Source organism: Peromyscus californicus, unplaced genomic scaffold (genome assembly GCF_007827085.1).
Source record: "Peromyscus californicus insignis strain IS unplaced genomic scaffold, ASM782708v3 Scaffold_24__1_contigs__length_46423439, whole genome shotgun sequence".
Lineage (NCBI taxonomy): Eukaryota > Metazoa > Chordata > Mammalia > Rodentia > Cricetidae > Peromyscus > Peromyscus californicus.
In genome coordinates this window covers 45789879-45817701 of record NW_026294535.1, presented here as the reverse complement: position 1 = coordinate 45817701, position 27823 = coordinate 45789879, and the positions used below count along the sequence as shown (strand labels likewise).

General features: G+C 36.1%; 3 protein-coding genes across 3 annotated transcripts; 1 reads left to right on the top strand and 2 right to left on the bottom strand.

Moving 5' to 3' along the window:
* Positions 1 to 1979: 1979 nt before the first annotated feature.
* LOC128120073 (olfactory receptor 6C76) lies at positions 1980 to 2945 on the bottom strand. The gene has a single exon (XM_052753826.1). The coding sequence runs from the start codon at positions 2919 to 2921 to the stop codon at positions 1980 to 1982; it is 942 nt and encodes a 313-aa protein (XP_052609786.1). The 5' UTR covers positions 2922 to 2945.
* Positions 2946 to 12256: 9311 nt separating this feature from the next.
* Positions 12257 to 13195, bottom strand: LOC128119976 (olfactory receptor 6C65). The gene has a single exon (XM_052753746.1). It carries the CDS (start codon positions 13193 to 13195, stop codon positions 12257 to 12259), a length of 939 nt encoding a protein of 312 aa, XP_052609706.1.
* A 9770-nt stretch (positions 13196 to 22965) lies between these two features.
* LOC128119975 (olfactory receptor 6C74-like) lies at positions 22966 to 23904 on the top strand. The gene has a single exon (XM_052753745.1). It carries the CDS (start codon positions 22966 to 22968, stop codon positions 23902 to 23904), a length of 939 nt encoding a protein of 312 aa, XP_052609705.1.
* The last annotated feature ends 3919 nt before the right edge of the window (positions 23905 to 27823 follow it).

Sequence of the window (27823 nt, the reverse complement as noted above, 5' to 3'; positions counted from 1 at the left end):
AACATAAATACACACACACACACACACACACACACACACACACACACACACACACTCAAACATACACATGAATGAATGAATAAATTAATGAATAATAAATAAATGAGTGCAAAAGTCATTTTAAAAATAGAGCTATCAATGATGCAGATAGAACATCTGTGGATATGTATCCAGAATTCACGTCAGGATCCTCAAGTCATAACTGGGTGCACATTACATCATCCTTCACAAGAATCAAGATGCACAAACAACTTTAATATCCGTTGAGAGGTTAGTGGATAAATAAAATGTGTCACATATATACTGGATATTATTTTTTATTTTTGGATATTATTCAGCATAAAACAATAAGAAAATATTGCCATATGATATGACAAAGATGAACTTGGAAGACACTATACAAAATCAAGTAGGCTAGCTCGATATTAACACTGCATATCTCCACAAACATACAATAAATGTGGCTGTGCATGGATGGAGAGTTGGTAGAATATGCATCTGCTATTTAAATTTTTAATTATGACAGATGAATATCTTCTACAGAGATATACTGTATAACACTGCACTTATAGTTGACACCATTATGTTGTACATTTAATTTTTTTTGAGGAGAGTAGATTTATTGCTAAGCATATAAACCAACTTTTTTTTAAAAATAACTAATAAAACTAAATGGAAGAAGAAACTTTGTGGCAGTAACTGTTTATTACCTTGACTGTGCTAATGTTTGCATGAATATGTACATGCAGCAAACTATATGAAATTACATTTTAACTATGCGGACTATCTTATATATCAATTATGCCTCATACAGCTATTAAAAATTGTGAACAATTTAAAATTACGAACACTGCAGTCTGTATGGAATTATCTATTTATAACAGATTACTTCTTTTATGCATGATGGAAGAAGAGTAGCAGATATGAAATTATTATGCAATAAAAACAGAAAGGAAACCAGCCCAAATGGAGCCATGTACAAGAATCTCCCATACCTAAGTCTCAGGATGCATTTTGAAAGAGTTGGTAGGAAGACTGAAGAGGATCAGGTAGTTTGCTGTGAGATCCAGAAGCTTACCGCATGAAGTCTACCAACATGATTGCCCAAATGAACTCAACAAAGATGATACCAAAAAGCATGTCAAAAGGATGGGGAAAAACAAGGAGGCTTCAGCCTGACACAAAGAACTATAAGCAATTGAGGAAAGCTGGACACAGGAGATATGGTAATCCCCAGGGAAAAGCACAACAATTAGCTGTCTAGTGGCAATTGGTCATCCTTGAAAACAAACATGCAAGTAACATTGTATGGATTGAGCAGGTTATTTGTAGGAATATATATATATATATATATATATATATATATATATATATATGTATTTACATATCAATGCATGTAATAAAAATAACAGTAAGAAAAGAGGCAACAAACTTGAATAAGAATGGAGAGGGGTATATGGAAGGTTTAGGAGATAGGAAAGAGAAGAGAAAAATGTAATTTATTGTAACCTAAAGGCAAAATTAAAACAATAAAAAACAGGAAACAAGAGAAGCTGCAAGTGCAATGCACAACAAGTCCTGGTGCATAGAAGCCACTGTCCTCACCTCCTCAGCTAAGCAGGAATCCGTAGATCTTCCATGTCTTTATTACATTTTTCAATCATTCAGATTGTATTTGAATTAACAAGGAGGTTCAATGTCTTAATCTTTCCAAAAATATGCATGATGTAATGGATATATGTATTACTTGAAATATATAACCTACAATTAAAAATGACTTCATTTCTAATTTAATCATATAAAGTTAGAAACCATTGCATAATGATCATTCTCATAAATTCATTAAGTGAATTTTAACATGAGTACAGTAAATGCATTAAGAATAGCATACACTTTTGTTTCTGAGATGAACTAAAACAAGGACTCATGTTCATGAGTTTTATGGCTGAAATTGTCCCATGTTTCATTTGTAATCTATATCACATCAGTGTTTTTGAGGCAAATACCTTTCTCACAAGATCCTTAAAGGCTTGTTTCACCTGCTGGTTCCTTAAAGTGTAGATAAAAGGATTCAGCATGGGAGCAACAGAGGTGTTGAGTATGGCCACCCCCTTTGTCAAGGCAACCCCAGCCTTGGCAGATGTTTTTACATACATGAAGATGCAGCTTCCATAGGATATGGAGATAACAATCATGTGTGAGGAGCAGGTTGAGAAGGCCTTTTTCCTTTGTTTGCTTGAAGGAAATTTCAGAATAGTTCTGAGGATGTAAATGTAAGAGACAATGATCAGCATCAGCGTAGTCATAAGCGTGATCAAAGCCAATATAAAGCTCATGAGCTCCAGAGTGCTTGTGTCTGTGCAGGAGATTTGGAGCAAAGGAGCAGAGTCACATGTAAAGTGGTCAATAATGTTGGAGTCACAGAAATCTAGCTCTAAGCCCATGGCCAATGGTGGAAAAATTACCAAGAAACCAGCCAGCCAGGAGCTGATGATGAGCTGATGGCAGATCTTTTTACTGATGATGGTTGTATAGTGGAGGGGCTTGCAGATAGCCACATAGCGATCATAGGACATGGATGCCAGAAGGAAAAATTCTGTTGAGCCAAGAAAAATGAAGAAAAATAGTTGAGAAACACAAGCATTATAGGAGATTGATTTGTCTCCAGTTAGGATGCTGACCAAAAACCTAGGGTTACAGACAGAAGTAAAGGAAATTTCCAAGAAGGAGAAATTCCTGAGGAAGAAATACATGGGGGTCTTCAGGTGGGAATCCAGCAGAGTGAGTATGATGATGGTTAAATTTCCAGTAATGCTCAGCACATATGTGAGAAACAGAAAAAAGAAAATCACAACCTGAAGCTCAGGATCATCTGTCAGACCCAGAAGGATGAAGTATGTCACTGATGTTCTGTTTCTCATCCCTGGTGGTCAGTCTACAACAAATCTGATAAAATCAACATAGAAAACCAGGAAACAAGAACATGCGCCACAGGACAAGCATAAATCTCTCTCTCTCTCTCTCTCTCTCTCTCTCTCTCTCTCTCTCTCTCTCTCACTGTGTGTGTGTGTATGTTTTGTGTGTGTGATGTCAACATTTCAAGTACATCTTTGAAGATACATTTTTTATGTTTAAAGTCAGTCTATTCTATATTTTTATTCTGCCACTATCTATCACTTTTACTATTTTGTAAAATGTACTAATTTCATTATTGGCATCATTATGCTTTTCCTGTGTTATCTTTTCTATTAAACAAATTGTGGAAACCAGTTGTCAACTTATACTATTATCTACAAGGATAGTATAAACATCAAACTAGAAAAAGTAAATAATGTAATTAATATTTTCTCAACAAAACAATAAAATCAACAAATGTCATTATGGTTCTTGTATTTTAAAAAGTTAAATAATATCCCTCTTTAAAAAAATCCACCTTAATTATTTATTTAATACATATTTAAGTTGTAAGTTTTTCAAGTTAACTAATATATATATTAATTAAATTGAAATACGTATCAGTTACACATATGAAACAGTTATAAAAAGAACTGCATTAGAAGACAGTAAAAAAAGATAAAACATTGTACAGAAATAATTGAAATACCAGTTTAAAGTATTGGTAGTTAAAGTGAAATGTCAAACAAAGAGTAATATGCTTCGCTCCCTTATACCAAAATCTATACCATAGTCCTGTAGCACAAAGAGAAATCACTGTTTATGTCTCTCCTCCCACAAAGCTCGGCTCCTCACAGCACCCCTGATACTTAATATGGAAACGTGCAGTGAAACATCTTTTTCATATGTTTTCTAATATCATCCAACATCAAGGATCCTGACATATTCCTTACAATATTTTAATAACACATCTCTAGATAAGAGTTTTATTGCTACAAAAATATTCAGATTATCCCAATATTTCCCAAAGGGATGTTGCTAATATGTTTCCCCAGGGAAAAAAATTAACAGCATTTATACTATTTTTGCAACACATAACTTCAAAAATATTCTACAAAGTGTGAAAATGCATAATGACTTCTGGGATAAATAATAATAGGACACTAATGTATACAAGTAAAAGATTACTTCTAGCAATCACATTTAATTGGTTGATTACGTGACCTACATCCCAGGTGATTACAGAAATTATCTTCAAGGAGTTAGCAAAGCGTTTGTGAAAGAATAAGATCTAACAACAAAAAGTTACCTTCCTGCGCTGATTTTCATAGGACAGTGCTGAAATTAGGCTGCATCCTACTCTGTGTTACTCCATATTCTGTAAGACAGTATTGGAAATTTTTAGGCTGGGCCTTGCCCTGAGACTCCATTTCATAAGCTGCCTTTGACTCCATTTTGAGGGTGCAGGATAATTATGGCATAGTGACACAAAACATGTGTTATCCTTTACACAAGGAGAAATCAGTTTAAAACATGAAAGTAAAACCCCAGTAGAGTTTTACTGAGAAAATACAGCGGGCCTTGAACCTGCTCTGTAGCCAAAGATTGAACTGCTTATCTCCCTTCCCTCATCACCCAAGTGCTGGGATCATAGGCAGGACCACCATGATTTGTTCAATATATTTTCCAGTTTGTCATAGTTACATTTATATACACATTAACTAAAGATGAGTTTGTTCTATTTTTAATTGAGAATTTGTGGTAAATAATGTATTTTGAGATCCTTCAAGTTTTTTTTTTTCTGATCTGACATTTTTCAAAGGGAACATGATACATTCGATCACCATTTCCCCCCAAATCAGATGGCTTTGTGTTTCTTATCTTGACCGACTTAGCTTTTCATACTATTAAGTCATGTTAGGGATTGTGTTTAAAACACGGACCCCTGTATATTTTATGGAGACTGTAGACTATTGCTAAGTGAATCATTTTTGCAACCATTTACACTATAAGTGAATGGATTATATATCTAATGTGTAAAATCAGACATTAAAACCTAGTGAATAACCTGCCTACACAGCACTGAGAAGTCTATTGGAATGTTTCATTTCTTGGTTAAAATACATATTCAAGTTATCAGTTATGTTATGGTTATGTGTTAATTGGTCTAGCCTAAAAACTGTTTTTCATATTTTCATATACTATCATTGATATGATCCTATCCCATAAACACAAAATTTTATTATGCATTTTTTGCATTTCCTTTTAGTGTGTATTTGTGTGAATGTGCTGCTATGTGCACACTCTCAGAATATGGACGATGATGGAGCACAATCTTTATGACTCAGCTCACTCCTCCAACATGAGGGTTCTAGGAATTGAACTCACATCATCAGGTTTAATGAAAAGCTTTATATGCAGAGCCATCACTGCCCTTTTATCCTTAATGAAACCAGTTTTTTGGCCTCAGTATTCTTCTCTGAACCCAGAGCTCACTGACTTGACTCAGATATGATTAATGGTCATTGAGTCCCAGGGATTCACCTGTCTCTTCATCCTAGATAACCAGATTGCAAGCACACATCATCATCAAGGCATTTTCCATAGGTTCTGGGGATTGGACTCATGTCCTCATGCTTACAGGGGAAACCCTTTATCCAACTAAGCAGTAACAACAGCTCTCTATTTTTAATTATATTATCTTTACCTATGCTCTTTGGTTTACACACGATATGAATGTTAATTGTTAATCTCTGGATTTCTCAAGGATTTCATATTTTTTTTATATTTTCATGTCCACCAAACAGTGTGTACTACTTGCATTTGTTATTTGAAAAGTTGAAAGATGAACAATGCATGTTTGAACTGTTTGTTTTAGCACCAGCAGGTGTACACTTAGATATTTATTCCCATGTTAAATGGATTTCTATAAACCTTGGGTTAGTACCCTATGACTTCCTGAACTACTTACTCCTGATCTCACTTCATTTATATGATGCTGAAATTGTATGTAAAAATAAAGGCACTGCATTATTCTTGGCAACTGTGATTGTGTGCTTTATTTCAAGAGGTAATCTTCTCCAGACCAGACATATCAGCCTCTTACAATCTCTTCATTTATCATGGATATGTAGCAAAGACCAGAGTTTTGTTACCAGCACCCATGTCAGGCAGCTCACAAATGCCTGTGACTCCAGCTTTGATGCCGATGAACACCCTAGGCACCTGCACACACATACATATACCCACACACAAACACATAATAAAAAATAAAACAAATCTTTAAAAAGTGGCCTATACACATAGAAGATCATTGTTTAAAAGCTATTTTCCTCATGTACATGCTGATGATCTCATTCTATGGAAAAGAGAATAAAAATAAGTAGAAACTGAGCTCTTTAATGTTTTTTCTACTTTGAGAATATCATATTGTATCTATTGATCATATTCCTTACCTTTCCCCAACTCTTCCCAGACCATCCCAGTTCCATCTTCTTTTCCTCTCTTAAGCACAAAACAAAACCACACACAGGAAACAGAAAAAGAGTCCAATTTCTGTTGACAATAAATAGGCCTGCCCTGAAGAGTAAGTGACATACCCAGTGTCACTCTACTGAAGAAAACTGACTTTCTCTCTATGTGGTGGTTTGAAAGAAAATGGTTCCCAAAGGGAGTAGTACTATTAGGATGTGGGCTTGTACAAGGAAGTATGTCACTGTGTTGTGGGCTTTAAGGTCTGAATGCATTTTTGCATTATGATATGGCTACAAGCCTTTGGTGGCCAGGGTGTGGAATGTGGTGGTTTGAAAGAAAATGGCCCCCAAAGGAAGTGGCACTATTAGGACTATTAGGAGATGTGGCTTTGTTGGAATAGGTACTGAGTGGTCCTGCTGGAAGAAGTGTGTCACTCGAGGGTGGGCTTTGCTCAAGGTACATTCAGTGTGGTAGAAGTTTCACTTCCTGTTGCCTGTGGATCAAGACATAAAATTCTTAGGTCCTTCTCCATCACCATGTCTGCCTGCACACTACATGTCCCACCAAGATAAAAATGGACTAAACCTCTGAAACCATTAGCCAACTAAGTGTTTTTCTTTATAAGAGTTTTCGTGGTCATGTGTCTCTTAACAGAGAAAACCTAACAAAGACCCTATCCCAGCAGCTACTAATTGTGCATAATTTTTTTCTACATATGAGACTTTGTGCTACTTACCCTACTCAACGCTAAGACATTTCCTGGCTTGATCTTATGGAGATGGGTAGTGTACATGCTGCCATAGCCTCTGTGGATTTATATTGGCATCTGCCTGTTGTGTCTGGAAAACGCTCTTTTCTTGAGAACTCTTCATAAAAACTATAAAGAAACATAGTTTTCTAAGCTTTGTAACTACATTGCAGAGTATGTTTTTGGGATCATTCACTTCCAAGTATCATTTGAATGAGCCTTATAGATATTACTGTTGCATCTTTCGTCTGGTGTTCCAACAAGGGGCAAGTTTCCACCAAAAACATTAGAGAATTTAAAAAGGGATCCTAGGCCGGGCGGTGGTGGCGCACGCCTTTAATCCCAGCACTCGGGAGGCAGAGCCAGGCGGATCTCTGTGAGTTCGAGGCCAGCCTGGTCTCCAAAGCGAGTTCCAGGAAAGGCGCAAAGCTACACAGAGAAACCCTGTCTCGAAAAACCAAAAAAAAAAAAAAAAAAAAAGGGATCCTAAAATGGAGCTAATAATAGGCTCCTAGTTCTTGTCTCTTATTACTGGCCGATGTATAGAGACATATCACCTGGTCACGGCTGCTGCCTGTGGGGTTGTGAGCACAGCCTTGGACTTAAAAACATAAGTATACTACCTAATACTGCAACCCAGAATTGGGGAGGTAAGTGTGACCCTTGGTACCTGTGCCATGTTGAAAATTGGAACCAGCAGCCAGGGCTGCTGCCGCTTTTGTCCTAGCCACACAGCTTAACAGTTTAAAACTCTCCTTGTCAGAAAAGGATTACAGATACACAATAAAACAGATTCAGATGGAAAAAAACCTCTAAACAGGTCACAGTATGTATAAAAATATACACAGGCTTGTGAGAGAAAAGAAGAAGGCTAGAGAAGTCCTTAAAAAAAGAAATAGTGTAATTGAAAAAAAAAGCCACAGAAAGATGGAAAACACAGAGTGCCTGAATACTGTATATTATTTTGTTGTCTTCGTGATTTTTTTTATTAAGAGATTTTCTATTCATTTTATATATCAACCATGGATTCCACTGTCCTCTCTCCTCCCACCCCTAGGCTCCCCCCTCCAACCCACCCCCCATTCCCATCTCCTCCAAGGCAAGGTCTCCCCTGGGGAGTCAGCAGAGCCTGATATATTCAGCTGAGGCAGGTCCAAGCCCTTCCTCCCTGCACCAAGGCTGAGCAAAGTGTCTCACCATAGGCACTAGGTTCCAAAAAGCCAGCTCATGCACTAGGTACAGGTCCTGATCCCACTGCCTGGGGGCCCCCTAAACAGTTCAAGCTAAACAACTGTCTCACTTATCCAGAGGGTCTAGTCCAGTACCATGGGGGCTCCTCAGCTATTGGTTCACAGTTCATGTGTTTCCACTAGTTTGGCTGGTTGACTCTGTACATTTTCCAATCATGGTCTCAATATCTCTTGCTCATAGAATCCCTCATTTCTCTTGTCGATGGGACTCCTGGAGCTCCGCCTGGGACCCGGCAGTGGATCTCTGCATCTGCTTCCATCAGTCACTGGATGAGGGTTCTATGATGACAGTTAGGGTCTTAGGCCATCCGATCACCAGAATAGCTCAGGCACCCTCTGGACTATTGCCAATAGTCTATAGTGGAATCATCTTTGTGGATTCCTGGGGACCTCTCTAGCACTCTGCTTCTCCCTATTCCCATGGTTTCTTCATTTATCATGATATCTCTTTCCTTGTTCTCCTACTCTGTTTCTGATCTAGGTAGAACCTTTCACTCCCCTAAGCTCTCTTTACCCTGACCCTTGCCCTCCATTACCCCTCCTCACCCCCAGTTTTCTCATGTAGATTTCATCCATTTCTCCGTTGCAGGGCAATCGCTGTGTCTTCCCTAGGGTCCTCCTTACTAGCTAGCCTCCCTGGAGCTGTGAGTTGCAGTCTGGTTATCCTTTGCTTTACATCTAGTATCCACTTATGAGTGAGTACTTACCATGTTTGTCTTTCTGAGTCAGGGTTACCTGATGTAACCCAGACTCAGAAGGTATTTAAACTGCATCCTAGACAATGGTCACATGGTTTGTTCTGGTCTCCTCTCCTGGTCTCATCTCTGGGGGTCGGGAAAGTCACCTTGGAACATTCTGCCCAATAAACTTGGTCTTTTACTCTTAATTCTACTTACTGCATCTGCAGAGAGACTTAATATCAGGGCTACGGAAACCTTACAGTACCACCCATATTTAAAATTTATCACCACACTTTAGTTAAACTAATCTGGAAAATCCCTCAAAAATGCTCAGGGATTTGTGTCCAAGGTGATTCTAGATTCTATTAAGTTGAAGAGCAGTATAAACCACAGAAGCAATCAACATTAATTCACCAAGTGCCTCTTGGCACTGGTTCTTTGAGTGTGGCATCTATACATTTCAGTTGTATAAAGCTACATATCTTAATGTCTGGTTTTCTATGTATATCCAACCTGATTATGAATGCCTACACAATTGTTCATATAGGTGAAGTCCTGTTTACAAAATTAAATATTAAATTTAAATTCTCTGTGTTCATTGAATCATTGTGTTACTGGTGGTTGGGACTGTGGCCTGTTATTTTAGGTTCTTGGGCTCTTATTGAAGGGATTGAAAGAAAGGCTCACATATGATAAAGAATCAAGGGAACATTTATCATAGCAGAGTGATAGTTAGACTTTAAAGGAATACATTGTCAAGATTGACCTAAGCACCCTGATTATTGTTTGAGGCTCCCTTTTGAGGTTCAAGAGAAGAAGTCTGCTGCTTAGGGGTGATTCTCTATTATGATTGTATTACATAAGCTCTTTGCACACTGTGAAAGTCCTTTTCCACAATTCATCTGACTTTAATAATATGCACACCTAATTATAGATAGGTATAATATGATATAGGTGATACTCCCTAAAATTCACTTAAAAGAATTTGAGAGGACATGGTTTGCCTTATTGCTCAAGCTTCCAAAGCTTATTCTGGCCAAATCATCACATCTTTCTGGGTTTTAGGGAATTTTAGTTGTGTAAAGCAGGTATACAAGCAGAGTTATGAAAGTGGGGTTCCTCAGCTGCCAACAGGTAGGTTTCTAGGTACACTGTTCAGAGAGGGGTGTGTATGTGCTTAGAATGTGCACCTCAAGGTTTCAGGCAACCAAGTGAGTTATGAGAATAGAGGTGTATAACTAGCCCAAGCCTGATATTTGCAAAATGTCAGGTTCATAAGTCGTTCCCTGTGCTTGCCAGCCTCACTTGAACTCAGTACTTATGCTTTTATATATAAAATGGAAAATATATAATATATACAGTATAATAATACATATTTACCTAAATATAAGTATGATACAGATATGTCAATGAGACTGAAATATGTGACATGATGAAATTGTCATTAGAAAATTCTTTGCACTATTTTATGATTTTCAGATCTGTTTTACACACTGTTTTTTGAATGACAAAAAAATGACATTGGTTAAGTTGACTTAAAAAGCAGAAACAGACTTTTCACACCTCAGTGTAGTATCCTGTAAAATATGTACAGTGTATATGTGGAGGTGGTGGGTGGGTACACATATATACAGTAAATGAATATTTTAAAATTTAAAATGAGGCTTATATGACTACACATTAAGTTTAAACACAAATTCTAAATGTTTTATAATTAAGTACAGTTTAAGATTTCATTATTGAATTTATTAAACTCAAGAAAACTAATTTTATTTTAATTATCCCAATATTTTGAAAAGAAGTAAAAGATAAACTATAAAAGTTACTGTTATCATATGTATGTTTTCTGATTTTAAAGATAACAGCGTCTTGTAGTAATTTGTGGAATTGTTTTGTACCTAAAAATCTAAACAAGTTGTAGTAATTTGCACAGTTGCAGAAGGCTTACAAGGTGTGAGAAACAGAAAATTTTAATTGGGTTGTGTATAACCAACAATTTATTCAAAGAATTTCCTATTTTGTATAAAGCAACTATACTCTTTTACAATATAGATCTACTCAGAAAAAAATTAAAAGTGCTAGGTTTTATGGGATAAAGATTTGGTATTTTGTTAGAGTTATTATTTGTGTTTTCTCTTAGTGCTATCAGACTTTTGACTACTTAGAAACCTAAACCCTACTGTCAAGACTCATCTAAATATCTATTTTAGTAAAATGAGTACTTTATATCTCTGGTTAAATAGAACTATCACATACATGAAACACACATTTATATCAGAAAAATTAGTCTATCTATGGTTGTTAATACTGTCTTCTAAATTTGTACCATGCCTAAAACTTTAGATTTCTATATCCTAACTTTTGTTTCCTAAGTAAAAGCTAATTTAGATCCCAAACGAGGAAAAGTTTTGGGAAATCCTATAATGGAGAATTTAAAAAATAGGCCGCGCGGTGGTGGCGCTTGCCTTTAATCCCAGCACTCAGGAGGCAGAGCCAGGCGGATCTCTGTGAGTTCAAGGCCAGCCTGGGCTACCAAGTGAGTTCCAGGAAAAGGCGCAAAGCTACACAGAGAAACCCTGTCTCAAAAAAAAAAAAAAAAAAATAGTACAATCTCCTCTCTCAAAAAAGTAACTCTCTCCAAAGAAAGGCTTTCCACCAGTATTCTGGTAACCTAGCACAAAAACTGTTTTTCCCCCTGGATTTTGTTTCCTTTTCACAAGAAATTGTAACATTTCTACAGGTAGAATAGAGATAAACTGAGAATATTTTTCTTCCCAGTTCAAGCCCAAACTGCAAACAAACCCATTTCCTTTCACTAATTATTATTTCCCAGCTTCTAAGCAAAGCATCAGGCAATATACTCACAGCTCAAGTTACTAGATGAAAAAATTAAAGGAAAACAAAGAGAATATTAGATAAATACATTTGAATGCAGAAGGTCTTTTGTGAGAGAGCTTTTAAATGACTGTGAATTATTTAGGAAGGCTGTTTAGTTTGACTTCCATTCACCACCCTTCCTATGCTATGTTTCCCATTTTTTTGTGGCATTTGTCGCTCACTGAAGTTTTAGTTAATTTGCTTCCCAATTATGTTGGCACTTTCCTAGTTACTAGAAGCAAGCTCTGTAAGAGAAGGATCTGTGTGCTTCATTCCTTTGTATATGCCTATTACCCAGAAAGAAGCTTTCTCAGTTACAGATTTCAGAAAAATCAGCCTTCCTTTGATAGTAGTAATTTTTTGGTGAAGTCCTTGAATGCCTGCCTGACCTGCTGGTTCCTTAGGGTGTAAATGAAGGGATTCAGCATGGGAGCTACAGAGGTGTTGAGCACAGCCACCCCTTTACTTAGTGCCACACCTTCTTTAGCAGATGTTTTTACATACATAAAAATGCAGCTTCCATATGAAATAGAAACCACAATCATATGGGAGGAACAAGTGGAAAAGGCCTTTTTCCTTTGCTGTGCAGAGGGTATCTTCAGAATTGTTCTAAGGATGAGCGTGTAGGAGAGAACCACCAAGGCCAAAGTTACTATGAGAGTGAATACTGCTAAGAAAAATGCCATCAGCTCTAAAACCTTTGTATCTGTGCAAGCAATCTGCAGCATGGGAGAAGAGTCACAGGTGAAGTGATCGATGATGTTAGAGTCACAGAATTCCAGCTGAAGGCCCATGATCACTGGGGGAAAAACGATGAGGAAACCAGCTGACCAGGAGGCAATTACAAGTTGATTGCAGACTTTGCTGCTAATGATAGTTGTGTAGTGCAGAGGTTTGCAGATGGCCATATAACGATCATAGGACATTGCGGCCAGTAGAAAAAATTCTGTTGCTCCCAGAAGGATCAAAAAAAACACTTGGGCCATGCAAGCATTGTAGGAAATAGCTGTGTTCCCTGTAGCAATGCTGATCAGAAATCTCGGAATGCAGACTGTTGTAAAAGAGATTTCTAAGAAAGAGAAATTCCTGAGAAAGAAATACATGGGAGTTTTCAAGTGAACATTTGACAGAGTCAATGTAATGATGGTCATGTTTCCACTTACACTCAGTAGGTATGTGACCAGCAAAAAAGAAAATATCACAATTTGTAACTCTGGGTCATCTGTAAGTCCCAGAAGAATAAATTCTGTGATAGATGTCTTATTTGGCATGGCTAAGCTCTGAATTTGGGTAGATCTGTGGATAAAAGGAATAATGTCAACTCCTGATATGATTTTAAATATGTATCTAATGTCCTTACTCTACATTAACAAAGCCTGTACTATAATGCTTTGAGAAATGGCAAAATAGCTATCCATCAGAGTTGAAAGTTCATTTTGTGTCTTGGGAAGGAAAGAGTTAATTGGTTTCATTGTTTTTAAGAAAGATTAAATTATCAAAATGAATACATTGCAATATCAAAACCATATGACCATAATTTACAATTTATAATTATCACTAGAAAGCTTATTTTGAGTCAATTCCAATCTTTTTTCATTCATTCAATAGCCCATGCTAACCTGTTCTTTAGTCTCTTGCCTCAGTCCCATCTAAGAGTCTAGGCATGTGGCATTATACTCAAAACAACACTTGGTGGGTTTTGTTTTGGTTCTTTGACAGAGTCTGGCTGAGTTGGTTCTGTAGTCAGAACTTACTGTGCAGCCCAGGTTAACCTCAAACTTGTGATGATCCTCTCTCAGACTCCCTTATGCTGGGCTTATAGGAGTGCAGGACTATATCCAGCACCCTAAATGATTAAGTTCCCAAGTTCATAGGAAACCTTAAACAGAAAACTGTCTGTGGAGGGAAACTGATTGAAATCCTTCATTTTTTATCATCATATACAATCACCCTATTGGCTACTCTTTAAAACTAACACAAACACATCAGCATGTGTTAATGAGCAAGGCCAAAGTGTTCAGGCTAAATATATTATGCCAGTAAGCTATTACATGACAGCTTTCTCAAGCTCTGCATTGAAAAGAATATGATGATAAATTTCTTATTTTTAAAAAGTGTGACAAGAAAAGGAAATATACTATAAGGAAGATCACAAAGATAAGAATAACATAGTAAGGTTGCATAAAATATAATTGTAATTATTGTGGAAAATATCAATATATTCTTCACTCTGTGCACAATAGTCATCCTACTAGGTTCTATGCACAAGCCCAAGGTCACATACTGGTGTCTGCAAATAGAGGTAGCATTCCCATTTGTATTCCCCTTCATCATATTCAGTGTTCCAATGCTCAAAAGAGACATAAATTATATTTGATACATGAAAGAATAAAATTCATAACTGAATAATAGCTCTGCAACCTATTAATACTGGCACCAATATTCTGTTGTTTGTTTTAGCTCTCTGAGCTCAGATCTGCCTCCATGCACCAAGTCTTCCAAACTAAACAATTTAACAGATTTTTACACCATTAGTAACATGTGCCAATAAAATGAGTTTTCAGTATTGAGAACCCTAGAACTCCCATGACTCAGGTACCCAACCTCTGAAAGATGCTTTCTGGGATCACATGAGTATGCTACACTGGCACCAGCTCTAAGAAGCAAAACTTCCAGCCTAGTGATTCTTAGGTAAACCATGAACCTGAGTTAACGAAATGCAAGGAGGCAGTGACATGTTTTGCTGTATCTCTGCCCTTTAGGGCTATAATAGTAACATCACTGAGCTTTACCTGAGAAAATGTGTTTGATTCCTTTCCATGGCTGGTGTTCTACATTTCTGAACACAGTTGTCAGATTTAGGGAAGACATTGGCAGAAAAAAAAGTTGGAAAATTTTTTTAATATCACAATGTATATAAAAAAGACATTGTAAAGAGTTCTCACTTAGGAAATATGAGTACACTGTTGACAAAGGAAAAATATACTCACTTTTAAGTTAGTCTGAGCATAGTTTAAACCTAGTTTTCTGATTATCCGAAATTTAATTAAAAAACAGTCATTTAAGTAGGTAAACATTTCATTTTAAAAATAATTTTGGTCAAATTCAATACTTCTATATAGCCATTCCCTCATTAAAATGTAAACATTTTGTCTAGACCCCACTTGTGAAAGACTACCCACTTCTCAATCATAAGTCTGATCTTTAAAAATGAGAAATATTTAACAGTATATGCCATTGACTGCATAACTTTTCTAATATTGTTCAGCAATGCAGATTAAAAAGACAAAAAATGAAAAAAAAAACCTTTTTGCAAAAGGAACAGATACATTATGTGAGTTTGTGAATAGAACGTTAGAAGAGTTTGTCTTGGAGGGAAACGTAATAGGCACATCCCCGGAGACAGAAAAACTAGTGCATCTACAATTAATTAATTTGGGTAACATCTTAATCAAAATCCTTTGAGAGCCATTAGACACAGGAAGATATAGAAACCTGTGTATAATGTCAGGACTCATATGAACCAAAGGGAAAGACTGAGGAAACAAAATTGCTTAATTGCTTCAAACTATCCTTCCAATTACTGTTTATGGTTTGCTTGTTTGTTTGTTTTGTTTTTTGGGATTTTTTCCCTATTTTGAATATCATTTGCTTCCATATGAATTTTGAGATTTTTTTCAATTTATGGTAAGAATTGTACTGGAAATTTGATGGGAATTGCGCTGAATCTCTGTAGGATTTTTTTTTTTTTGGTAAAATAGCCATTTTTACAATATTAATCCTTCCAACCCTGGAGCATAAGAATTCTTTCCATGTTCTGATATTTCTTCGGCTTTTTTCTTCAGTGTCTTACAGTTCTCATTAAATGAGTTTTTCATTTCCTTTGTGAGATTTATTCCAAGATATTTTTGACACTGTTATGAGTGGGATTTTTTTCCCCTGATTTCTTTCTATATTTGTTATTGGCATATAGGAAGGCTACTGTTTTTGTGTGTCACTTTTATGTCTTGATACTTTGCTAAACATGTTTATCAGCATTAGGAGATTTTGTTTCTTGTATCCCAAATTTTCTAGAACTTTCATCCTGAAGGAATTTGGATTTCGTCAAAGGCTTTTTCTGCATCTAAGGAGATGACCATGTAGTTTACATTCTTGAGTCTATTTATGTGGTGGTTTAAATTTATTGGTTTATGTATGTTGAATGATACTTGTATCTCTGGATTGAAGCTGATTTGATCTTGGCCAATGAACTTTTAGCTGTGTTCTTTTTTTTTCATAAGATTAGTTTTGTCACTTTTTATTACTTTTAAATGTTTCATATCATATGTTTTGATCGTATTTTCCCCGACAAAATCAGTAACTCTCCTTTATACAAGAAACAAAAAAAAATGAAGAAATCAGGAGAGCAATCACATTCATAAAAAATACTTCTTAAAACTAAGTACCTTGGAATAAATCTAATCAATAAAGAATTTGCAATAAAAGCCTAGACAATATAAGCTTTAGAACACTTTTTTAAACACTGAAGGTTTAGTACGTAAATGGTATCTGTAACATACAATGCTGGGCAAACTGGATATCAACATGTAAAAGAATGGAACGTGCTCTTCCCCTCTTGCCCTACACACAAATCATTTTCAAAAAGATCAAAGAGCTCAGTATTAGACCAGAAACTCTGAACATTCTAGAAGAAAGAGTAGGACGTACACTTCAGGATACTTGCTCAGGTAGGGACACTCTGAGTAGGACACCACTCACACAGAAAATAAAACCAGCAATCAAGGGTGAGTGCCATGAAAACTGTTAGTCAAATGCAGAGACAGCATAGAGAATGGAAAATACCTGTCAGTTACACATCCGACAGTGGACTGTTGTCTGGAATTTACAAAGAACTAAAAAAAAAAAAAAAAAAAAAAAAACCCTAAACATCAAGAAAAACAAAAACCTTGATGAACATAAAAGACAAAGATTGTCAGATGATTACAGGAATAAGTGTCTTCTGGCCAAGCAGGGGTTTTTTCTTACAGTATATTATAATTATGGTTACCCCAAACTCCTCCCAGTTCCTCCCCAGCTCCCTTTCCATCTAGATCCACCACTTTCTGCCTCATGTTAGAAAACAAACAGACATCTAAGGGATAAAATAAAATAAAATATAACAAGATAAAACAAACAACAACAACAAAAATACCAATCAGAATAGAACTTCTGAACAAGCCATATGGAAACCTATTTTATAAGTTTCATGTTTGGGGGTAGGGGGTGGTACGTGTGCATGTGTGTGTGTGTGTGTGTGTGTGTGTGTGTGTGTGTGTGTGTGTGTAAATCTGATCAAAAACTCTGGTTTTGTGTCATTTGAATGAGAAATGTCCCCTGTAGGCTCCTGTATTTAAACACTTGTTTCAAGTTAGTGGTGCTGTTTGGAGGAGGTTATGGCGCCTACAGAAGGAGCAAACTCATTGGAAAAATACCTCACTGAATGCAAGCTTTGAAGGTTTATGACCTCACACCACTTCCTACTTTCTTTTGCTTCCTGATTGTGTTTTAAATGTGATCAGGCAGCTTCATGCTACATCCATCATTCCATTTCTTCCCTAACACAGTGAATGCTCCCCCTCTGGAATCATGAGCTGACATTAAACCCTATTTTCCTGGTTTTGGTCATGGTATTTTATTAAGAATCAGAAAAGTAACTAGAAGAGAGATCTTACAGGTCCCAGGAGTCATTTTAATAGTATTATTTTGTTAAATATAAAAGTACAAAACTTCTCTCTACATCTGTATCTCTATCCTCATAATCCAGTGTTACTCTTAGATCTTATCAGAGAAATTTTTTCATGTAATGCATGGTTGTTAATGCAGAAACTCAAAAACAACCAGAGTTCAGCAAACAAGTTTTATTGGCGTGCTCACTACAAAGAGGACATCAATATAACTCCCCATTCTCCCAAAGCTCAGGGACCATGATAGAAGAAGGGCAGAAAGACTGTAAGGGCCAGAGAACAGGAAGGACTAAAGAAAATGATGCATTTAGGACATGACAGTGCTTCTGCATTCATGAATTCACAGCAGCTGTGGGTATCTGCACAAGACCTGCGCAAACTCAAGACAATCAACATTACAGATAGACAGGGAAAGGGCTCAGAAGACTGCCTTGAGCTGAGGAACTATTGATTGTTGACCGTTGATAGCTTATAATAAAAGGGCAGTCAATTTTTCTTGAAGTTGTGGCCCTTAGTAGCTGACCACACTTCAGTGGATGGCTCCACACTCATGAATATGTGGGCATCACAAACTGGACTCCTTGAATTATTTTTAAAAAGGAGAAACAACGTTAGGGATGATGATGGGATGGATATGGGAGAAGTTAGGAGGAGGCATGAGAGTGAATATGATCAAAATACATTATAATCATGTATAAAATTCAAAGAATTAATAATATATATTAAAAGGAGTGGACTGTGAAATACTATAATAAAATCTAATACTTAAACTACTTTAAAAAGTAGAATGCTCATTATCATGTTCATGCATCAATTCCCTCCCCTCAAGGTTCAAGGATCTAGGAGAGAGAGAAGATGGAAAGATGGCAAGAACCAGAAGTTATGGGTGACTCCAAGGAAATGGTGTTTTCTAGACACGTCAGGACTAACAGAGACTTTGGCCAGATGGGGTCCTAGCAATAAGAGGGGAGAACAGACATGGGTTCCTTCCCCCAACCAAGAACCTATCTGCAATTCACATTCACTTGCAAAAGAAAAATTGGTTTTCTCCAATGGAGTCTCACTGGGTGTATTAAGCACACCTCAGGGCAGGTCCCATGCACAGGAGTGGTTGGTAGTTGGAAAACTCAATGGTATTTTTTAGATGTTTCGTCTCATTTTGCTTTGTTTGTGTAATTTTTGTCTTATTGGTCTTTGCTTGCATATTTTGGTTTCTATTTTTGTAGTTATGGGGTATGTATGTATTGTGTTTCTAGATTTATTTGTTTTGTTAAGACAGAAAGATAAAGAACATAAAATTGGAGGTTGGGAGGTTCTGGGAAATATTGGGAGAAATATGATCAAAATATATTGCATGATAAAATTAAATTAGTAAAATAATAAAATAAAAATTAGTAAAAAATTTAAAAATATGTTATATGAATTTTCAATAAAGAAGAAAAAAATGGTCACAGCAAACAAACCAAAAGCCATCCACTGTGTTTTTACTTAAGTCACAGTATTTAGCACACATGCACTTCCTGTCTTCACTCAACAGACCAGGGAATGTAGTATTCAGTTGTCAGTCACTAGGCTTCCTCAGCCACTGAGCTGACAGCTTGCAGCACATTCTAAAATCTTCTGTAGATGCTGAATTGAATATTGTTTTTACTCTACGGTCTACTTCCGCCTCTTCTGGGACAGTTAAATATATATGTGTGTGTGTGTGTGTGTGTGTGTGTGTGTGTGTGTGTGTGTGTGAACTTCCCTTAGTTCCACACAGCACAAGACAAACAATATTTCATATATAATTTCTTCAGTTCAGTATTATTTACCTAAAATTATTTAATGCCACATCAATCATTATAGATTTGTTATCTTATCAACTCTTTCAACTATTTCATTCTTCCACACTGCTTCAAACCCCAAAAATAAAGTATATACTTTTAAAAAGTGAATTTTTTTCTTATCAGGGTAGAATTAAATTTTAGAAATTTCCCAACATGCATTCTTCTTGATAAAGATAATATCTTACCATGCTATATGTTTCTCAATCAGTTAGTGATGTCAATATCTGTGAAAACCTCTGGCATCATCTGTAGCAAACTTAATCTTACACTAATTTGAACTCATTTATATAATAGATTTCTTAACAAAAATATTTTGTTTTGATTTTCAGCAATTTGTTCTTACGTATAACTTCAGAGTAAATCTTTCTTGTAATTTTGATTATAGGACTATAGAATTTCAGATCGTTTGTTGAAAGATTTTATTTACTTACATTCTGTAAGTTACTTTCCGAAATTTTAATTAGGTCATGTTTTCTAGCCAGGCTGTTATTATATAGACATCAATGTGCTGAATTTATTTGGAGACTGTAAGAACAAAATAGGCTGGACTTTCACAAAAGACATATATCTTGTCAAGTTATGATAATATTGTCATAGGTACAAGTAATAATTATTAACTTCTCACATATTTTAAGTAGATAATTAAGGAGCCCATGCATGCTCAGAAGTTTTAAGAATCCTAAAGTATTTTTAAGAAAGTTGAAATTTTACTGTAAGTCTTAGACTCCTTCAACATCAACATTACAAGATTCCCTATAGATACTAGGGTTCTTTTTGAACTTTGTTATTTTGTTTTCAGAGTTAATGATGAAAATAGTCAATTAGCAAACTTTCCACAAAAATCCCCAAGGTTTTGTACCAGGTCTGAGTGCAAACACCATTTATTATTAAAGAAAACGACACCTCCAGTGGTGTGGAGACAAAGTCATGTTTATTGAAGATGGAATAAGGCAGCAACTATAATTCTCCAGTTACAAGAAAACAGGAGCACACTACTGTTTGGGAAGACCCTGGTTATTTCATTTGTAGGGAAAACAGAACAGTGGATGAAGGATGGAACATCCTGAATTCTGATTAAAGAGTGAGAAACATAATTTTTTTAAATGAGCTGGATTTTAATCTGAACAAATTCTCCATTGAAACTGATAAGGCAAAGAAGATAACATGGGTTAGGAAAAAAAATACTCATTTTGGAAGAATTATTCATATTGAATTTTTAAACAAAATAAAATTCCACAATGTATCTGCAAACAATATCTCTGTTGAACTCAAGGAAAGTAAGTATTTTCAGTGTTTTTCATGTTGCATACAAAGAGGTTGTATTATGAAAAGTTCTGTCTTAAACGTAGATCCTGCCATCTAAACCCGGCATTAGAGACATTCAGACAGCATCCTTGTAACTCGTGACTGAGCTTCCTCTGTATGTATCTGAAAGCTGGTTATTCTTGTTTATTAGAAAAGCTTTACACATAGAACTCACAGTGCCTTTTATTCAAACTTTATTGGAATACATTTCTTTACATTTAAAAATTAGAAAATATAATACTTAATGTTGGAGGCAGTACTGAATGTGTAAATTATTTCTTACACAAGCAAAGCTACTCAAGTTGAACAGGTAAATGATCATGAAGAAAGGTTTTAAATTTAATGTCAAAGGTTTATTTTCTAATTGAAGTAAGTTTAAATGTAAAACTCATAAAGTTGTTTTTCAAGCTGAACTAGTTCTATTTAATAGTACCAAAGAACTCTAAAATTAACAAATCCCTCTAACAAACACTCACTTTAAACAATTTATTTCAAATCTCATTGTCATTAATTTAGCCCCTTAAAATATACATTTATTCTAGATGTTATGTTACATGCCTTAAATCCCAGCACTCAGGAGGCAGAAGCACCTCTGTAAGATTAAGATCACCTTGGACTATACCAGGTAACTTTAACTCCTGAACCAAAACTTGAGGTAATAAACTTTCTCATATCAAACATATGCCAAATTTATCGAAAAGCACGTCCATGTGGACTTCAGAAATTCTGGATGATACTGATGTTCTATTCCACTGACAAGTCCCCAAAGTAATTAAGCATTTATCTCACTTTCTGCATTTTTTAAATACTTTTATAACTAGATTTTAAGTTTTTTTTTATGATAATTACTATTTTACTTGGTCTATTTCTAAGGGATAAAATAATATTAATCTTGTTTTTATGTAGTTTCAATTAAAGATATTGTGTTTTTTCTTTTTCTTTTTTTTTTTTATAAGGCCACCTTGTTTTGCATAGTAAGCTCCTGGCTAGCCTGGGATATTTAGTGAAACCCTGTCTACAAAAAATCAAACTCCTCCCTCTGCAAGGTTCATGCATAAAAGAAGATTACAAGAGTGTGAGAGCCAGAGGGGGTGGATGTTTCCAAGAAAACAGTGCCTTCCAGACATAAGGACTGACGCATATATGAACTCAAAGAGACTGTGGGAGCAAGCACAAGACCTGCATTGGTTGGTTCAGGCAAGGTGGAAGCCCAGTTCTGAGATTAAAAGTGAACACGGGGTCCCTTTCCTAACCAAGAAACCATTTGCAATTGATACCCACTGACAAAGGGAAAAACCAGTTTTCTCTCTCTACCCACTGACAAAGGGAAAAACCAGTTTTCTCTCTCTCTTTCCCCTCCCTCCCCCGGAGCTGAGGACCAAACCCAGGGCCTTGCACTTGCTAGGCAAGCTCTCTACCACTGAGCTAAATCCCCAACCCTGAAAACCAGTTTTCTATAGTGGAGTCTCAGTGGATATAGCAACCACCCTCCAGAGCAGGCCTCATGCCCAAGAGTAGTTGGCCAACAGAAAACAAACTTCATGACTTTCTTGAGACTTTTTGTTTCATTTTGTTTGATTTGTTATGTTTTTATGTTGTTTGTTTTGATTTTTATTTTTGTGTGCAGTTTTTTGTTTTTCTTTTTGTTTTTGAGAGATAGAGAGACAGAGAAAAAGAGCATTAAGTTGGGTGGGTAGAGAAATGGGAAGGATCTGGGGGAGAGGAAACATGACCAAATATATAAAAAAAAAATAATAACAGTAATAATAACATACAGAAATGTTTTGCTTGTGGAAAAAAAGAAGATTATTTAAATAAAACATATATTATTCAAACTAGATTAAACTATTGGGAATCAGTAGTAAAAGTGGTATTTTCAAAAAGTGGGGAAAATGGAAATGTACAAATAATTATCACAAAAAATAATATGGGATTTTTTGCAAGTATGAACAAATAGCCGAAAATAATGAGAAATGAGTATGTGGGAAATGGGATTAGATACATGTTGTTATGCTTGTAGTTCTAACCAATAAATAAATGTGAAAACATTGAAAGGGGTAAAAGCTGCATTTCTGTTACCTTGCTGGATTCTTAATATCACCTTCAAATCTTTACAGAAGAGAACACATCAACTCACACGTATTATTTTTCTCCAGGATGAGAGGATTTAGAAGACATTTAGACATGAGGAACCACACACTGGTGACAACATTCATTCTTCTTGGCTTGACAGAAGACCCAACGTGGCAAATTGTAACCTTCCTTTTCCTATTTATAACATATCTGCTGAGCATCACTGGAAACCTTATCATTATCCTTCTGACTCTGCTGGATTCCCACCTCAAAACACCCATGTATTTTTTCCTTCAGAAATTTTCCTTCTTAGAAATCTCACTGACATCTACCTGCATCCCTAGATTCCTGGTCAGCATAGTGACCAAGGATAAAACTATTTCCATTGAGGCTTGCTTCACACAATTATTTGCTAGCCTTATTTTCGGGATAGCACAGTTTTTCTTGCTGGCTGTCATGTCCTATGACCGCTACGTGGCCATTTGTAAACCCCTGCATTACACCACCATCATGAACACCAGAGTCTGTACTTGGCTATTTGGCACTTGCTGTTTAATTGCCTTGTTGGCAATCTGCCCTGGAGTCATTGTAAGTCTGAGTTTGGAATTCTGTGATGCTATTATTGAACACTTTTTCTGTGACTACTCTCCCATCTTGAAGCTTTCCTGCAGTGATACAAGGTCTATGCAACTGGTCAACTTCATTTTTGCCATCATTATTCTCCTGATTACCTTGGCACTAGTAATGTTCTCTTATGGGAAAATCATAAGTACAATTCTGAGGTTCCCTTCTGCCCAGCAGAAGAAGAAGGCCTTCTCTACCTGTTCCTCCCACATGATTGTTGTCTCCATCTCTTATGGCAGCTGCATTTTTATGTATATCAAACCTTCTGCAGAAGAGAGGATAGCTTTAAACAAGGGGGTTGCCATACTCACCATTTCGGTTGCACCAGTACTAAACCCTTTCATATATACCTTAAGAAATAAGCAAGTCAAAGAAGCCCTCAGGGATGTCATTAAAAAATGCACCTCAGCTACTTCAAAACAGTGACTTTGTCCTGATAAAGTGTGCTAGTAAGATCACTGAAAGCTATAGGCCGTGTCAGCTACTGTTTGACAAATCTCTGTTTTGCTTTTCTATTGTGGAAGTTACAGAAGGTGTCCGTATTTCACTCTAACTCTTCTTCTGGATTTTTATATTTTTAGTGAGATTATCTCTCTTCATTCTTTCCCATATGAGTTGCTGGAACCACTTCATTCTTTTAATTTAATGCTATGAATTGTTTGGCTTCCAAAATATTCCACTATGAATTCCCTATGGAAACAGCATATGTCTATGATTTCCTAGCAAATATGTGCTTAAAGAAAATATTATTTAGGAGCTGTTTTAATAATAACTTATTTTAGTCTATAAATCTCTAGGAACACTTTCTTCTGCGTTACTTTACCAAAACATCTTATATTTTTGGAAACAAACTCTTCTTCCATCCCCCTTAATTTTTTCTTTCTTATTCTCTATCTCTGTTTTTCTTAATAGTGACTGATAGTAATTTTCCATACATATTCTTTCTTTTTTATAGGTCATATACAACACTTTCAATTTTTCTTTTTTATTCTCTCTTTGTCTCAATAAAATACTTAAAAATCTATATTTGCAAACAAGAATATTATTTACAGTCATCAGCAATACATATCTTTGTGATATATCCAAACTTCTCATTTTTAAGACATTTGATTTTCAAAGTAAAGAAACCAATAAAACATAAAAGCATTGACATGCTCCATCTTAAATATCTATTCTCAATCCCATGTATGTGTCTGCTCTCTCTGTCAGATTCCAATCAACCACCACTGCTATTCATCATAACATGCACATGATACAAACTGGAGCATATGTTTAGCATGCAAGAATCGACATGAGAAGAAAACTAGCCACACATTTTTCTTATTAAGAACAAAATACATGTTCTCTAAATTTGAGTAATATATATTTATATCAGCCTCTTAATGCTCTTTATTCCAGTTGGTTTACTTCTCACTACTTATAATAATTCACTATGGATTTTCAAAGACAGAGAAAAGAATTTGAATTTGATACTGTTATGGAAAGCCCACCAGTGATGTCCACTCAAATATAGTCTATAGCCTATTGAAAGCTCTATTTCAGCTGGTATTTGGATCCTAAGTGTAGCACCAATTGTCCAGCACATGGGCATTTTGAAGGCAGAAATCATATCCTGGCATCGGCTCTGCAGCTGGAGTGGGTGGCATAAACAACCAATTTGACAGAAGCAAAGTGGCTAGACGGAATGGATTCTGCATAGGAAGTAAAGATAAGCAGTTAGCTAGAAGAGATTTTTTTTTTTAAGAAATGAATATAAATTAGCTAACGTATCTTGACATTGGGTTCCTAGAATAGAGTTGGATAATTTTCCAATAATCCCTTGGGATTCTCCATAAGAAAGATCTAATTATAGTTAAACCTAAAAGGGCATCAGCAAGAATAAAAATGGAGGGACCTCTGCACTGTCTGCCCTGTCACAATACTCTGTGCTCCTTAACTAAAACTTCCTCAAACAGTATCCACAGACAATTCTGTTTATACTGGAGTCTAATAGCAATTTGTGTTTTGAAACATGAGACATAGTTCTTGAACAACTTTTAATAGTAGGAAGAATCTAAATGTATATGTATGCATTAGATACAAAGAACTTTATTTACATAGAATAATTTTGCAGGTAGAAGTAATTTACAAGGGTGTTCCAAGAATATTAATTATGTACTGAATCTGTTTCAATATTACTTGTTTGCTTGGTGGGTTGCATTTTTAGCCCAAGGATAATTTGTTTAGAATGTAAAAGTAAAACCTCTAGGGCAGACAAACTAAATCTTATCACCTGCCCAGAAGGGAATGGAGGAAAAAAGAAAAGACAAAAAACATGGCATTTGAGTTACCAGTTTGGGGATCTGCCAGATGATGGAAGGTAGCCATAGAGTTGGAGGTGAGGGGTTTTAGAGAAAAAGTAAGGAAGCCCAAAGTATCAGGGAAAGCATACCTTGGTTCTTGCCAGTATCAGAAGGAGAGAGAAGAGATATGAAAGATAGACAGACAGACAGACAGACAGACAGACAGACAGACAGATAGATAGATAGATAGATAGATAGATAGATAGATAGGTAGACAGATAGATAGATGGATATAGAAGCCACTTAGGTCAGATCTCTGAAAAGTGGGCTGACCCATCTAAAACTCATGCCTCTCTGCCTGTAGGGACTGAGCTGGCAGTTGAAAATTCTGAAAAGAAAAAAAATACAGTAGCACATGAAATAATTATTCCAGAGTAGAAAATGAAATTCTCCCCTTCAGAGCTCCCTAACCTTACTAGGTCATTGCTATACAGGCTGCATTAAAGGGAAAAATGCCAGGGTTTGTCTGGGTGGGCACTGTACCCCCCCCCCCCACTGCATCTTTAGTAACATGGAGTTTGGGCTGTAGTTAAGTACAGATTTACTGACTACACTGCCAATTTGGATACAGGGCTTATAAAACTACAGCTGTGGTAGCAAGACCTATATTAATAATTGGGACACTAAGAGCTGTGAAAGAAGTGAGCAGTCCTACAGTACTGGACCTTTAAACAAAGTATATAATTATGCTTTCTCAAAACAAGAATTTCCACTGTATTTTCAGTTAGCAATATAAATGTAGGCCTGGTGGTGGTGGCATGTAATATCAGCATTCTGGAGGCAGAGCCATGCGGATATCTGTGAGTTCGAAACCAGCCTGGTCTACAGAGCGAAATGCAGGACAGGCACGAAAACTATACAGAGAAACCCTGTCTCAAAAAAAAAATGTGGGTATATTGGTAGATTTTAAAACTGTAGGCAGTGACTTTTCATTTGATTAGATAATATAAATACTGAGGATACATTGGTACACATGCCTTCTAATACTGTGGAATTACATTTATCTTTTTATTCCTTTACTAAGCAACCTAATAGATGTAGGAATAACAAAGAAAAATACTGGCATTATTAGTATGATCAAAACTTAATAAATTTATAGCATGATTAACACTGTTCACATCATATAAAGAAAATATTTGCATTTCTTTATGTCTTCCAGGGAATAATTAATTTTGAGTTATAAATAATTATTTAATTTACTTCTTGTTTTTAATTTTCCTAACTCTTTTCTCATACAATACACCCCGAACTCAGCCTCTCCTCCTCCCTTTTTCCCCGGATCCACTGCTCCTCCATATCCATTCAGAAAAGAGCAGGACTCCCAGTCATATCAACTTAACCCGGCATAACAATATGCAGTAAGATGAGGCGTAACACTCAAATAAAGGCTGGACAATGAAAACAAGTAGAAGGAAAGGGGTCCTGTGATCAGGCAAAAGAGTCAAAGACACCTGCCACTCCCACTATTAGGAGTCCAACAAAAAACCCAAGCTAAACAACCACAGCATGTGTGCAGAGGACTTAGTACAAACCCATACAGGCTCCGTGATTGCCTATGTGCCCTGCCTACTTGATTCTGTGGGCCTTGTTCTCCTGGTGTCATCAACCCCTCAGGCTCCTACAATCCATCCTCCCTATCTTCGAGGTATTCCCTGACCTCTGCCTAATGGTTGTGGGTCTCTGCACCTGCTCACATCAGCTGATAGAGGAAGCCTTTATGAAGATGATTGGGCTAGGCACTGATCTATACCATCACATGGGCAAAAAGTACAACATACATCCTGCCTACAGTTTTAAATGAGAATGTGCTAAATGTCATTAGCTGATTCTCCTGAACAAAAGAAGAGATTGAGTCAATAGAATACTGGGGGTATTTGTTATCTCCAAATCTATACTTCTGTTTCTACTGACAGGCATTCATCACATTTTGGATGTTTTCTTTCTACTTGGCCAAACTGTATCTTCAATGTCCCAAGTAATCCCACATTTATTCTGGCATAAAA

Bases quoted from the DNA above. Each gene is read 5' to 3' on its own strand.
- LOC128119975 (XM_052753745.1), top strand. From the start codon at position 22,966: ATGAGGAACCACACACTGGTGACAACATTCATTCTTCTTGGCTTGACA.
- LOC128120073 (XM_052753826.1), bottom strand. From the start codon at position 2,921: ATGAGAAACAGAACATCAGTGACATACTTCATCCTTCTGGGTCTGACA.
- LOC128119976 (XM_052753746.1), bottom strand. From the start codon at position 13,195: ATGCCAAATAAGACATCTATCACAGAATTTATTCTTCTGGGACTTACA.